The 15,671-nt window shown below is 36.3% G+C and overlaps 1 protein-coding gene across 1 annotated transcript; it reads left to right on the top strand.

The window, feature by feature from the left end:
* Positions 1–10,489: 10,489 nt before the first annotated feature.
* Positions 10,490–10,975, top strand: LOC131313872 (B3 domain-containing protein At2g33720-like). The gene has a single exon (XM_058342370.1). The coding sequence runs from the start codon at positions 10,490–10,492 to the stop codon at positions 10,973–10,975; it is 486 nt and encodes a 161-aa protein (XP_058198353.1).
* Positions 10,976–15,671: the final 4,696 nt, after the last annotated feature.

Here is a 15,671-nt window from a genome sequence, read left to right as displayed (position 1 = left end):
GATCATCTTCAGAATTTAAATACACATTCCTCGACCAAGAAAAAAAATTACACACTCGATAATTCATTCAAAAACGCGTTTGAGCCGTGCCTTCTGGCACAAGCAATTTCTAGTTTGTTTGATACGGTTGGGAAAAATGAAAGAGACAAGGAGTGGAGAATCATTTTTTTCATTAATTAAAAACAAAATCATCCCAAATCATCGGATTAGCTAATATCTTAATGTGGTAAAGTGGGCCAATGCCAATAGTCTTCCATAAATGTGTTTCTATAGGAGTACCATGCATGCTTCTTCTTCTTTTTTCTTTCTCCCTCTTAATGTGTTTCAACACATTAATATCTTTCTCCTCGCATCTCCATAATATCTACGGATTATTTTTTTTCAATAATTCCGATGTTCAAGTCAATATTTATGCACAATTTCGACCAATTTATAAAAGACTAATTTTACTGTCTACTAGTTGGAACCCATTTAAAGATGAGGCAACTCCATGCATATAAGTTGGCCTCATATGGTTTAATAGCACTTAAAATGTAGTAAACTCCGAACCCGAAATTTAGTTGAGGGAAAATCTCTAAATTTCAGACAGTGACCACTAGAAAAAAGAGAGCACAAGGCAACTTGACTCATCTATTCGATCTTATATGTAAAAAGAGAGCGCGAGGCAACTTGATGGGTTATTTATTTATTTATTTATTTAAGGAATCTGTCTAATGATTTCTATTTCCCAAAAAAAGCCCCTACAGAATTTACCTCAACTGCTACGACAAAAACATAAAGCGCATTTACGTCTAATTTTCGCACTTACAAACTAAGTTTCTCAACCCATAACTTTGCTATAGTACCATAAACACACAGACACTCACATACATACTAAATTCATTGACCCGCAACTTTGCTAGCACCTTGTACATCTTTGGGGCCCACCTATGAGTGTGTGTGTGCAAGTGTTTTTTTTTTTTTTTTTTTGCATTTACATACTTTTAAAATTTTGGCATTGACCCGTGCCTATATGGGTGTTATTCTTTCTGACACTTTCGACGATCAAAATTCTTTTCAAGAGAATCAAGTTTAATCGTAATTATTACATATTGTAAGTTTATATCTTAGTCAATAATATGAAAAATGGATTCGATCTTCACGCCGTTTCCTTAATTATTATTTTTTTGACGTAGAAACGTTGTTTTCTCGATGAATCTGGGAATCAAAATGCGAAATTGAGAAACGTTAATGGTTGGGATATATAGATGCCTTTTTCTTTGGTATATATATGCTCTTGCCTCTTTGTATTGCTCTTTAACTCTAAATTTGACACTTGTCATAACCAACTAAGGTTCAGAAATGCAGACATGCAGTCACTTGCAAAAAGAAGCTTTGAATCTCATTTCTGGAGAAAATCTCATTTGCGGAGCATTTTGTGAAGAGGGCTTGACGGAGTTCAATCACACGCTTCTAAAGTATTTTTGGACGATTCAGATTGAAAACCAAGTTGGGCCGGTATAAGAAATAACTTTTACCGGTCAAAATTAAAAAGCTATCTCAAGTATTTTTTTTTTGATAGGCAAAGCAATCTCAACCATTGATTGCCGAAATGGACGGGTGTGATTGTTTTTTTTTTTTTGGGGGTAATTCAACAACTTATTTGTTTTCTTCTTGATCGGTATTGATGTTTTTATTTGTACGCTAGTATTTAGTTTTTAATTATTCTAATTTTACTCGTGTCAACGAGAAAAAAAATGTTCACTAGATTTTTTATTTTTAATCGGCAAAAGGTTCGCTAGAGTTTCCAATCGTTGGCAGTGAGTATAAGAGCATCTCCAACGGTACGTGACATTAGCTAGTTAAAAGTACCAACAAAATACACTTTTTACTTTGCTTATTCACTTTTTCACCAATACATTCCGACACTAAATACTCTCTATTTTTTGCCATCGAGAAGCAAAAAATGGAAGGAAGAGGAGGACCACTTTCATTGGCTAGTAGGGAAAAACGGATCAAATTAACATTTCATATACACAAGTAGCTAGTGGAAAACATCCGAGGCAAAAAATTAAGTTGGTGAAGTGGAGAGTCTTTTTGTAAGATTCCATATATAATGAAACGCGGCCAACTACTATATTAACTTGAGATTAATCTTTTGAGTTATGTGGTTAGGCTAAGAGTTAAACACGTCAGCTGACGCGGGTCATGACACTTTTGGAGTGCCAAAATAAGGTCTTGGCTAGCTACTTTTAGTGGGTGTTTGGCACAGATTATTTTCGTGGATTATAAAGATTGATCGTAGACTGTATAGTTTGGGTTACAAAAAACTCACAATTAGAATATGTGAATGTGTATGATAGAAGCGTGAAAAATTAATCATATATATGTTAAGTGTTTGGAAGTGTAATCAGATCGATGAATATCAATTTCGTCACCAGATGTACTTTATGAATTTTTGTCGCTAACGAGGAAAACTGATTTCGTAGGCAAAGGGTCCATTTGGCAATGAAATAATATTTCGTCGCCAAGTGCACCCTTTTTGTGGCGAGAAATTTATTTTCATCTCCTTTGCTAGAGGAAAAATCAGATTTCATTGGCAAAAGGATTCATTTGGCAAGGGAAATCGATCTCGTCGCACACTTTAGGCGAGAAAATTTAGTTTTGTTGCCTAATGTTCATTTTAGGGCTCTGTTTGGAACTCAAGAAAAAGAAAGGAAAATTAAAAAAAAATTCCCTTCCATTGTTTGGTTGAAAGAGAAAGGGAGAAAGTAAATAAAGATTTCAAATTTAGTGAATAGTAAATTTTCCCTCTTATTTTCCTATCTTTTCCTTTAGTTCCAAACGTAGCCTAGATTTTGTCCCCTTTTCTAGGATAATAATTTTTCGTATTATTAATTACGCATATATGTAGTGACATTATATATCACAATAGTACTACATACTTCCTCCTTTTTTTAAATGTCCTAGTTTGACAAACACACAATTTTATGAGTCAATTTTCATCTCTACTTTACACTTTTTCTATCAATTTTTCTCTCAACTTTACTCTTGCTATCTCACCAATGGCTCGAAAAGTATAATATTCTACAGTGGGGCCTTCTGCGACCAATCTCCGACCATTGTCCAGCGACAATTATGGATGATAGTAGGGATTGGGGCCCTAAACCCTTCAAGTTTATGGATATTTGGCTCTCTAACCCGAAGTGTATGATCTTAGCCAAGGAAATGTGGGAAGGTTTTCAGGTGTCGGGGTGGGCAGGTTTTAACATTGTCCAAAAGTTGAAAGCCGTTAAAGATAGATTGAAGATTTGGAACAAAGAGGAGTTTGGGGATGTTATTCTTGCATTGCAGGACAATGAAGCTAAAATTCACCAGTTAGATGTCCTGGTTGAGGATAGGCCGCTTGATTCAGGGGAAAAAGGCACTAAGATGCAAGACCAAAGCAGAGTATTGGAGGCTTTATAAGCTCACGGAATCATCGTGGAGACAGAAATCTCGGGTTAAATGGCTGAAATTGGGGGACAAGAACACCAGATTCTTTCAGATCATAGCGAATAACATATTCAAAAGAAATATGGTGGGTTCAATCAAAGTTAATGGGAGAGCAATGGAGGACCCTAAGGAAATCAAGGAAGCGACAGTGGATTACTCTCGCAACAGCTTCACTGAGGAAAAAAAGGTCAGACCAACTCTGGGGGATTTTTCCAGAGACACTTGCCTGAAGATGCCATTCTACAACTAGAAAGACAGTTCGAAGAGGGAGAAATTAGGGCTGCTCTGAAAGGGTGTAGTAGTCTAAAGGCTCCGGGTCCAGATGGATTTAATTTCTCATTTATCAAGAAAGGGTGAGAATTTATGAAGGACTTAGTGCTCCTATTTTTTTCAGAATTTCACTCAAATGGAAAGCTCACGAAAGGTATTAACTCTACTTTTGTTGCGTTGATTCCTAAGATTGATTGCCCTACTACTTTTGGAGACTTTAGGCCTATTAGCATGGTGAGCTGTATTTACAAAATTCTCTTTAAAGTCCTTGCTAACAGGCTTAAGCAATATCTCCCATCTATTATTGGTGAGCCTCAAGCGGCTTTTGTGGGGGGTAAACAAATTCTTGATGGCGTTCTTATTGCTAACGAAGCCATTCGCAGTTGGAAGCATTCATCTCAAGGGGGCTAATTCTTAAATTGGATTTTGAGAAAGCTTACGACTGTGTAAATTGGGATTTTTTGTTGGATATGCTAAAGAAGGTGGGATTTGGGGAGAGGTGGTATGGGTGGATTAAAGAATGCTACTCTTTAGTTTATATGTCTGTCTTGATCAATGGGTCAGCCACACAAGAGTTCCGAACGCAGAAATGGTTGAGACAAGGGGATCCCTTATCTCCATTTTTATTCAATGTCGTAGTTGAAGCTCTCAATATTATGCTGGAAAGAGCCCGTGCGAAAAACATTATTAAAGGTGTTAAGCTGGGGAATAATGGAGTGACTATCTCTCATCTTCAATTTGCGGATGATACAATTCTATTATGTAATACCGATTTGGAGGAGATGGGGAACATTAAAAGGATACTTAGATGTTTTCAATTAATGTCTTGCTTAAAGATTAACTATTCCAAGAGCTCCCTATGTGGTGTTAAGGTCCAAAAGGAGGAGATTACAGCCCTTGCTCAGGTGATGGGTTGTAGAGTGGAATCTTTGCCCATAAAATACCTTGGGCTACCCCTTGGAGCTAATCCAAGGAAGATTAAAACATGGGAGCCCATCATTGAGAAGACTCAGAAGAGGTTAAGTATTTGGCGATCGAGAAATATCTCCACTGGGGGCAAGCTAACTCTTGTTAATTCCAACTCTAGCACGCTGCCAATTTACTACATGTCTATATTCAAAATGCCAAAGGCAGTAGCAAGGACCCTTGAGAAATTACAAAGACAGTTTTTTTGGGGAGACACACCGAAAAAGAAGAAGATGCATCTGGTCAGTTGGGAGGGAATTACCAGGAAAAAAGAAAACGGTGGGTTATGGGTTAAGAGATTGGTGCAACAGAATCTGGCTTTACTTGCTAAGTGGTGGTGGCGGTTCGGCAACAAGAAGGATTCATTATGGGCAAAGGTTATCAGAGGGAAATATAATCTAGCTCAGAGGAGTTGGCTCCTGTACATACAAGACAATGGCTCAATCTCTAATGTTTGGAGGGACATTTGTTCAGTGGGAAATAATGACTCGGACCTTGGTTAAGTTCTCTATCCTAGAGGGATTTAAAGTGCAAGTAAACTCAGGTCAAGATACACTGTTCTGGGATCATATATGGTTGGGTAACTCAACAATTAAAGAGGATTTCCCACGATTGTACTTGCGTTCTACTCAGAGAGATATGGTTCTAAGTGAGGTCTGTATCGGAGGGGCCAGTAGTAACTGGGACTTGCAATTTAGGGGAAGGTTACGTATATGAGAGAGTCAACATCTGGAGGAGTTAAAGCAAAGACTGCAAGGCGTGACCTTAGATCCATCAAAACCTGATTTGCTTTTGTGGGTATGGACAGCAGACAAAAAGTTCTCCGCCAAATCAGTATATAAACAATGGGAAACTCAAACTTAAACAAGAAATTGTGTCTTGGGTTCTCTGTGGAAGAATTTGAGCCCCTCAAAGGTGGAAATCTTTTCTTGGATGGCCATTCAACGAAGAATAGCAACAAGGGCAGTGCTATTTAGTAGGAAATTGATCTCTGAAATCCAATTGGCTCTGTGTCCCCTCTGTTCCGAAAATGTTGAAACTCCCCAGCATTTGCTCTTACATTGCTGTGTATCATGGGAAGTTTGGTCCAATATTCTGGAATGGTGGAAAATTCAATGGGTTTGCCCATTCTCTCTAGTAGAGCTTGCATCGTGGTGGTTCGAGAATGGGTTTCGAAATTTGGAGAAATGTATTTGGGAGGTCTGTTTCTTTGCAACTCTTTGGTCAATCTGGATAGTGAGGAATGGGGTCATTTTCAACAATGGTTCAGCACATGCATGAGAGGTTGTGGTTCTTGTTAAAACTAGAGTAGCCATGTGGATGAAGGCCAAGTTTGACATTAAGATTTACACAGTGGAGGACTTCAAAGGATATCTAGATGGGATTCGGAAAGTGGAGTTGTAGTGAAAATTAAAGCGTTTTACCTATCCAACCTTTGTTGGATAGTATTTTGTACTCTTCTCCTAATTTTCTCTCCCTCGATGTACCCATTTCGAGATTTATAAAATGTTTCGTTTGCCGAGAAGAAAAAAAAACTTTTACCTCCAAGAAATTTCCACAAGGTCTACTTTCTTCCTCCTTTAGACGGGACAAGCCTTTACATTGTTTAAGTAGGTTGGGCTAGGTTTCGTTCAGAAAGTCTACACACACATACACTTTGTGCACAGATTTTATTGTGGGGCCCACCACGGGTCCCACACGAATCATCCGAGCCGTTCATTAAATGTAAAACACTTTTTCAAGGGACCCCATAAAAAATAAGCTCAATCCGATACCTATAAGTACTCGATCCAACCACATAACTTTTCATTAACCGGAAATCTGAATGAAAAGTTAGATGGTTGGATGAAGCACCTATAGGTATTGGATTGAGCCTATTTTTTACGAGGACCTTTGAAAAACTGTTTTACATTTAATGAACGGCTCGGATGATTTGTGTGGGACCCGTGGTGGGCCCCACAAAAAAATCTGTGCACAATCTGTGCATAGACTGCTGTGTGTGTAGCAGCTCTCGGTTTCGTTGATCTTTTGGAGTTATCTCCAAGAAGGGTTGTCGCTCTCTTCATACGCCTGCTGCTTCATCTAAGTAGGTTTGGGCTAGGTCGTTGCGCTCCTGCCACCTCTTGACAGATGGGCAAGCCTCCTCCTATCGCAATGGTGTGGGGTGTCAGAGGCTGTTGCCCCGTGGCCAACTCGAAGAGGCTTAAGTTCGACGAGAGCAAAGTGGACGTTCTACTTATACTACTTATCTTTTTATTTTCCGATCAGATGTATATTCCTACTTTTTCTTTTCTACCTTTCTGGTGCTATATGCGTAATTACAGGCTCTCTTTATGCCCATGCATGCAGACGCAAAGATTAACAGAACTACCACCAAAAGCGAGACAAGCATTCCACCAAACCAAAGGCGAGTGAGTATTTCGGCGTTGAAGGCCATCTCCAGCGGGTACCATCACAATAAGACTCAGTAGGCAGTTTCTTCCGAGCCTTGAATTATCAATAACCTGTTCATTAATTGTCGATACTCGATAGGATAGGACCTGAGGGAAGCCAGTAATCAAACCACAACATAGAGTGCTGCCCATCATCAATGGAGTGCCTGATATGAGGTCTAACCAATTTCCTTTCTAAAATTATCCTTCACATCAATTTTTTACTTTCACTTTTCAAAATTATCCACCACTTTACCTATTAACTTTTCAAAAGGGACACTTATTTTGGAACAGCCAAAAATGAAATGGTAGACATTTAAATAGGGATGGATGGAGTAATTAACTGCTACCATCATTCCAAAAAGAGATTAGTTTGCAAAACTGAGAACTTCCAAAAAAAAAAAATTACAATTTTGTCATAAAAAATTCAATGTTTTATTCATGAATTGAAAGAATTCATCAAGATCTAGAACTAATTTGTTAAAAAAAGTTCGAATTCATTTGACAAAAATGGTTTTTTTTTTTTTTAATAAGTCCTTTCGCCGACCAGATTCTTTTTTTTTTTTTTTTGGAATGGAGGGAGTACATTAGTAGCTACCTAACAACCATCATAACATTTATTTACAATAGTATTATTTAATTTATAAGAGCTTAATATATAGTATTAGACGGAAAGATGTGTTGATTAGAAATCGGAGATCTCGAGTTTGAATATGAGAAGCCACGGAATTCAACAGCCATACTTTCATTTTAGAAATTTTAGCTCCCTAAAAAAATTTCTGTAGCCTAATTTACGGATTTGGAGACAAAATTTTCCGCGACGAAAATGTTTTCATTGTCTATACTTTCTACGACAATGTATAGGTGATGAAGTGTTTCCTCACCTATGCTATAGGCATAAGCAATAAAAATTTGATACTTTAGCGACAAATATTCTTATCGTCGTGATGGACAATTTTTGTCGTAGTGCTAGCTCAAAGTATTCAATCGGAATGCATATATTCTTTTGCAAATAGTTTGCTATATAAAAAATTTATACATTTTTGTTATCACTGAGCTAAAATCTTGTGTCCGTGAGTTGTGAGAACATGAACAACAATTGCTTATGCATCATCATCAGAAAAAATCCCTTCATATTCATCCCGAATTTTGTTGGAATGGTTCTCACCTTTGAGTCTGCGTCATCTTTGTACGCCTGTCATACTGCGGGCGAGGCCTATTCCTAGTTTGTTGCCTCTCATTGTACGTACTTAAACTGTGGCCTATGAACGACTTGCCTATTGATAAACAAACCACCTCCATAATCTTTGTTTGGAACATCAAGATATGGATCAGGCAGCACCCACAAAATACCGAATCCTATGTCCAATCCTATATGTTGAAGATAGATTGTTTTCATTCAGAAATATGTCATGAAAGTAGGTGGTATATATATTTGTTGAATCTTGCTTTTCATGAAATAATTTTTGAAATAGATTATGAATAATTGTTGAAATATGTCATGAAATAGATGGTATATTTCAATAAGCATGGTACGAAGATTTGCTTTACGCCCTCAGGGTCCAATCATTGGTTGGATCTCCCTCTCGTCTCCCCAACTTGATGTACCCTATCAAGTTTATTAATAATATTTTGCCGTTTCAAAAAAAACATGGTAGATTTAGAAAAAAAGACCATGAATTATAAAAATATGTCATGAACAATAGATCATGACATATCTCAAAATAGTCATTAATATTTTTGCAAATTTATCATGTGTTGTTCCCGCATTTATCATGTTTATTAGAGGTGGTAAATGAGCGGGTTGAAACAGATCACGGGTCAAATATGGGCGGGTCAAATATGGGTTAAAAGTTAGCGGGTTGAAACAGGTTGGGTCGAATGCGGGTCAAGTCAAACCCAAACCTGATCTGACCTGTTTTTTTTTTTGTTTTTTTTTGTTTTTAAAGTCAATTAATCACCAATATTAAATCTCTATCTACTGTCACCTATTGTGTAAAAGCAAATACAATCCATGGTTTTAAGAGGACATGTATTTACTATTTATGCTGCTCCTGATACAGAAAGCCGTGGAAAAAGTAAAATGAAATGCACAAGACGCACTTTGCAATATACTTTTTAGACGAGCAATGATACACACACAACTTCACAGTTGTATTGGGAATGGTGTTTTAAAACATGAGATAGTGGAGGAGAAATTTTCCTTTTAATTCCTATCCTGAGTATAGGTGACCACTTGGTCTGCTGACTTTTCTTTGTGGACTTGGATAAAACGACGGGGTAGTTTTGGATTAAAAAGTTACGAGTGATTTTTTTTTCTCATTTGTTAGTTTTGCGCTAAACTTTTGTGACTTATTGATTTGTCTTGACGAGAAGAATCGAAAAAGTAAAAAATTATGATCGAAACTCATAATTTTTTTCAAAAAGACAAAAATAAGTATAAAAAAAAAAGAAACTGTTTTTTTAAAATTTTTTTTGTCTTTATTCAAAAAAATTGAGTTTCACTAAAAAAAATTTACTTTTCTGATTTCTTTGATCGAGACAAATCAATAAGTCACAAAAGTTTAACGCAAAATAAACAAATGCAAAAAAAAAATTGAATAAAGACAATAAATCGCTTGTCTTTTTAATCTAAACCCACCCTCAAACTGAATTAATTGATCAATTATAATTCAATTTTATTATTGAAGTAAGACCTGAGGATGAATAGGCTTGCGGGATTTAAGAACCTATTAGTGGAATAACAATCATGATCACACTAGTAGTCCCTCTAGCTGCGACGTTAGAAATTATCGTGGAAAGCCCTGAAGAAGAATGGATGGGTTTTTTAACTTCAACTCATAATGAACCTATTTTTAATCCATCTAAATCCACTTAAATGTGGATTGATATGGGTTCAACCCATTATACATTATGGGCAGACTGAGTTAGGTTAAAAGTGGACGAATTTTGGTGGGTTAAAAAATATAGATTGAGATTGTCATCTCTAATATTTATCGTAATTACTTTTGACAATATTATTGCGCTTTTGACAATATTATTGCCAGCACAGTTGTTCCGGAAGCATGGTCGGTCACAAACTCAGCCCAATCCCTTTTCTTCTTACATATCCCACTTCGGACTAGTCTTCATTATAGTTTCCTACTTGAAATGGAACATATTTTTTGATGAACCTATAAATTAAACATAAACCTTCTTACTTGGCAATGAAGGAAGAATACATTATCCATAGGCCATCTCTTAACACCTTGCTCCCCAACCAAAAAAATTGTTTCGACAAACCCTACACCTCTCTCGCTCTCTCTCTCTCTTTTCCCCAACCTAACGTGCCTTTTCCCTGCTTCAAGATGAACAACGCAATCGCGGCAGGACGAGTAGCCGGTTTCCGGTTCTACACCCGCAAAGAGAAGGAAGAAGAACGCCGTCTGGGCGTCTGCACAAAGTTGGGCTTGAAACCCTACGACCCCTGGACTATACGGAAAACCCTGTTCAAGAGCGACGTCGACGGTTCTTCACGCCTCTTGCTGGGAAAAGACGTCGTCGAAAAGTATGTCATTCCGTACATAGGGCCGTGTTGGGATCGCGAAGGTTGTGCGAATGACGTTGTGACGGGTTGCAAGGTTTCAGTCTTCGACATCGATACCGGGACTGTGCATCAACTGGTGTTGAAGAGATGGTCGACAGAAAGTTTTGTGCTTACTAGCAACTGGGTGAAGGAGTTCGTGCGCAGGAGGGCGTTGGAGAAAGGCAACGAGATTGGATTGTTTTGGGACCCATGGAACGCTCGGTTTTGCTTCGGTCTCCTCAGAAAGGCTGCTGCTCCCCATAATTGATTACTCCCTTCGACTTATAATTTTAGTCCATTACGAAAAATCATATTATTTTAAGGCTCCGTTCCGCTAACACTTTCAGGACTTTTAGAAAAGGTGAGCGTTTTGGTTTTTATTCAAAATGAAATTTTGGCGTTTGTTATTTTTGCACCAAACTTTTGTGGATTATTGATTCATGTCGGCGGGATGAATCGAAAAAAGAAATTTTTTTTACTTTTACCCAAATATTTTAAGAAATAACCACTTTTAAGAAGAAAAAAAATGATTAAAAGCGGTTATTTCTCAAAATATTTGGGTAAAAATTATTTTTTTACTTTTCAATTTGTCTTATCGACACGAATCAATAATCTACAAAAAATTGTCACAAAACTAACAAACGCGAAAAAAATTTGAACAAGCACAAAACGTGCACTTTTTCTAAAAATTCTATAAGTGTAAGTGGAACAACACCTAAGTATAAAATAAAATATGTTCATGCTTAATTTTCGTATTTTTCGCACCAGTTTAAAGGCCTAATTGAGACTTTTAAATCAGTGTGAAGAATTTGAAGAGTTAGGTTTGAAAGTACTCTATTTTTTATTTAAAAAATGACATGACATTTCGTAATGGACTAAAATTACGAGACAGAGGGAGGAAAGGGCAAAGGATCGTTCAAGAGAGCGCCGCTACCATGGGGTTCGAAAAGCGTCAGATATCACTATTCATTCCTAATCAGGTATCTAGGTTTAAGTCCAAAAAAAAAAAAGGGATAAGGTTTAAGGGGTCTCTTTTTTGGTAGTCTTTAGTTGAGTTTAGCGTGATCTTTACTTATCGATTCTGCCTTATTTTGACTGACGTAGGGTAAGGTTTAAGTCAGATTAGAAAAAAAAGAAAAGAAAAAAAGGGGGTAAGGTTTAAGGGGTGTGCACCTTAGCATATCTGAGCCGTCGGATGCCTCCGAGCCATCGGATCTCATTTTGGCAACTAACGATCGAGAGCTGTTCATTACCGAGATGAGATTCGAGCAATCGGATGCACAATCTGACGATTTGGAAGTACTCAGCACGGTATTGCGCATACTACTGCACAACATCATTCTCAATTGATCTTTTTTGGTTTTGGTACTTTTAGGGTAGAGTTTAGCACGTCGTAACAATCGAATTTGGTTTATTTTGGTTTGTACTTATTTATTTAGTTTTTGACTTTGTGAATGGCTTATTTTATTTACTGATTTTCATGAGATGAATGAAAAATATATATAAATGTTAGCATTCCATTGCAACCTATATAAACTATATGTTAGGGCTATGTTTTATATAAATACATCAACGAAAGTAAGGTTTTTGGAATTTTACTTTTCTAACTTGGTATCAGAGTTTTTAACATTGTATCAGAATCATTAGACATAAGTCCTATGTGATACTTGCTTTCCAACGGGCGGCCTAAGCCTCGCCACCGTCCATCGGGCACTCACAATGTACTATATGTCGAAACTCCTTATCACTTTCACTTGCCTAGTTCGCCTCTCAATCAACCCTTTCTATCACGACTTTCTCTGTATCGTTGCTAGCCATGTCTCTTCACCGCTCTCGTGCTCTCTCACCCTAGTTTCTTCCACTCCATCATCTCTTAAAGTCCTAGTTCTCGATTCTAGACTCGTGGTTTTCTTCATTGCTTCGATCTCTTGGCATCTCTAGGTTTTCTTCCTAGCTTCTGGCTTCTCTTTGTTTTCTTCCTGACTTCTTTTGGCTCCTGGCTGCTCCTCTCTCCTCTTGGCTTTTTCAAACTCAAGTTGATAGACCTACTTGAATTTGAGACCATATTTTCTAAATTTATTATTATGTTTTCAATTTATATATATATATATATATATATATATATATATATATAGGTTATTATTCATGGTCGAATATAATTTATATGAATGTATATATTCAAATTTAAACTTATCTTTCATTTTAACAAGAATAAGATCACCGAGTTATTGATGTTAATTTGATCAACGTGATTTTATTTATTTTTATTTTTACAGAAATGCTTTGAATGCTCTACTCTTTGATTAATACATTATGAACAACTTGGATTAGTTTTTTATTAGATTCAAGAAGCGTGTGAGATACGGTTCCATTAACATGAACAAAATTGGGTGCATCTGCACACTTTCATAAAGCACATGGGGTGCATCGGCACCAAATTGAACCTGAAGAGGTGAAGCCGCATATGACCCAAACCAAAGGAAGTGAAAGTGACTTTGCCCAAGAAAAAATGAGCGTCAATGATATATAAAACGGACCGTTAGAGAATTCTGATAGTCTATTTCATTAAGAAAGCACGCTTTGAATGAGTTACATGCATGTATGTTAACCAATTCACTTAGTTTTTGGCTTGAATGATTTACACGTCAAGACATTTACATTGAGCTAGTAGTTAGTTTCACGTGAGCATGGATGGTCTAATTTCTCGTCACATGAGCATCACATATGAAAATCATGTGAGAGAATTAGCTATTTTCTTGCAACCAAACAAGAACTTACTAATTTGCTAACCCAAAGGGCTTGGCCAAATAGTGCCTGGGACTTTAGGTGTTTTTGCTTCGTCTTAAGATTTCAAGTTCGATTCTCCTTGCTAACAACTTTTGGGGCCACCTCATCCCATGCGTAAGCGTGTGAAACGGGGCTATAGAGATTAGTCCGAAATATGCGCAAGCTAGCCTGAGACACCCTGCATTATCAAAAAAAAAAAAACTTACTCCGTACTAATTAGCTGGACAAGCCATGCATGCATGCAATAATAAATTAATAATCATGTAATATTGTTGCGTTGGATTTCCTTTAGATTAGGTTCCAATTTTTAAATCAAACGCTGTCATCTCTGTGGCTTAAATTAAAACCAATTTATAGCATAATAATAGCACACTATATATATATATATATATAGTTCCCGAAAAAAACATCCCAAATCTCAATCATATAGTTCCCGATCAAATTTTTATGATCCGAACCGTTCAATGTGTGCAGAATATGATTTTAAGGGTGCCCAACAAAAATTAGTAAAAAAAGTGACCGGAAAGTGCTTATTTTAAGCAGTTTTTAATTGAACCGTTCATTAAATCTAAGTTAAAAACTGCTCAGATCAAGCTCTTTTCGGTCTTTTTTTTACTAATTTCTTGTGTGTACTCTTAAAATCACGTTCTGATCACATTGATTGGCTCGGATCATCAAAATTCGATTGGGAACTATGAGGTATTTTTTTAGTAACTAGTTGTCCATTGAACCGCCCGATATATATATATATATATATATATATATATATATATATATATATATATATAATCACGTTCTGCACACATTGAACGGTTCGGATTTTCAAAATTTGATCGGAAAATAATAGTCCCGCATTTTTACAAAGTGAGGGATCCCTCACTTGATCCGTGGTGTGTGTATATATATATATAATGGAAGTACCTTAAATATTCATTTGACATATAAGGAAATAATGAGCATTTATGGTGGAGAGCCTACAAAATAAATTAACCACCAAAGAGTAGGATTGATGTATAGTTGTTAAATGAAACAAGTTATTTAAGCTTCACTCGCTTTCGACTCGTGAAATTAAGGTACATTTCAAATTGACGAAATAATGAATTAATTAGTCAAGTTTGGATACAATTTTTAAAACATAAAGTTTTAAAAACAAGTTTGAACAGCCAAATGAACCAATACTCGCCTGATCAATAAAGGTATAAATGTAAGAAAATAAACTAAGCTAATCATGACAATCTAATCAATTGGGGCTAGTTCAGTTGGTCAGGACTCTTGCATCTCATTAGGAGAATAGAAGTTTGAATCTCCACTTGCATGTGGGTGTTTAATTTCCTTTCTTTCTTTCTTTCCTATGATGAGCTTATTTCTGATATGAGAATAAATTCTATCCACTGCTAGTATAAAACCCCACTTTTCCACCACACCGAGCATCTAATATTGTTGTAATCTGAATTGTTCATATTATAAGACCCGCGGTATAGTATTGTCATGCAAAAAATAAGCTTCATCAAAAGTCGATAAATATACTACAATTTGAATTTTAGTTTATAAAATGGATAATCTGATTTCTATCAATAATAATAAAGATAAGTTGTCCATTTTACAAAAAAAAATTCAATATTTGATACTCTTATCGATGTCCGATCAAATTTATCTTTTGCATGGATACACTATTATTTGGGGTCTACAAGATGAACAGTTCAGATCAACAATAAACACATGGTAGGACCGAAAAAGGCAGTGGTGGAAAAGTGGAGTTTAGTTCTTGGACTTAGTTATCTCGTGGACTATCATAATTCAAAACTGATGTAGTAATGTCCCAAGTTTGTTCTTTTATGCTTCCCACATGATATAAATGATCTCTTCTATCACATGACAAAAAAAAAAAAATCATGATAGACTCGGGTAACATTAGTTAATTTTAAATCAGTTCAAAACACAAGTAAAGAGTGAACATATTTTCTTATTTTATTTATTAATTGAGTAAATAAAATTGAAACACTCTCTCGTTATATATCTAGTTGTGCGGCTTGTGCCTCATTTACAACCCTACCAAATAATCTTCGATCTCTGTCTTACCCTGTTTATATTTTCATTTGTGCAACATATTAATTTCATGTATACGTGGCGAAATGTGATTTACTACTTACACTTTTTAAATTAATAATTACCTTTTA

Source organism: Rhododendron vialii, chromosome 13a, assembly GCF_030253575.1.
Source record: "Rhododendron vialii isolate Sample 1 chromosome 13a, ASM3025357v1".
Lineage (NCBI taxonomy): Eukaryota > Viridiplantae > Streptophyta > Magnoliopsida > Ericales > Ericaceae > Rhododendron > Rhododendron vialii.
Note: the sequence above shows the minus strand (reverse complement) of the source record. Positions and strands in the feature narration are given on the sequence as shown.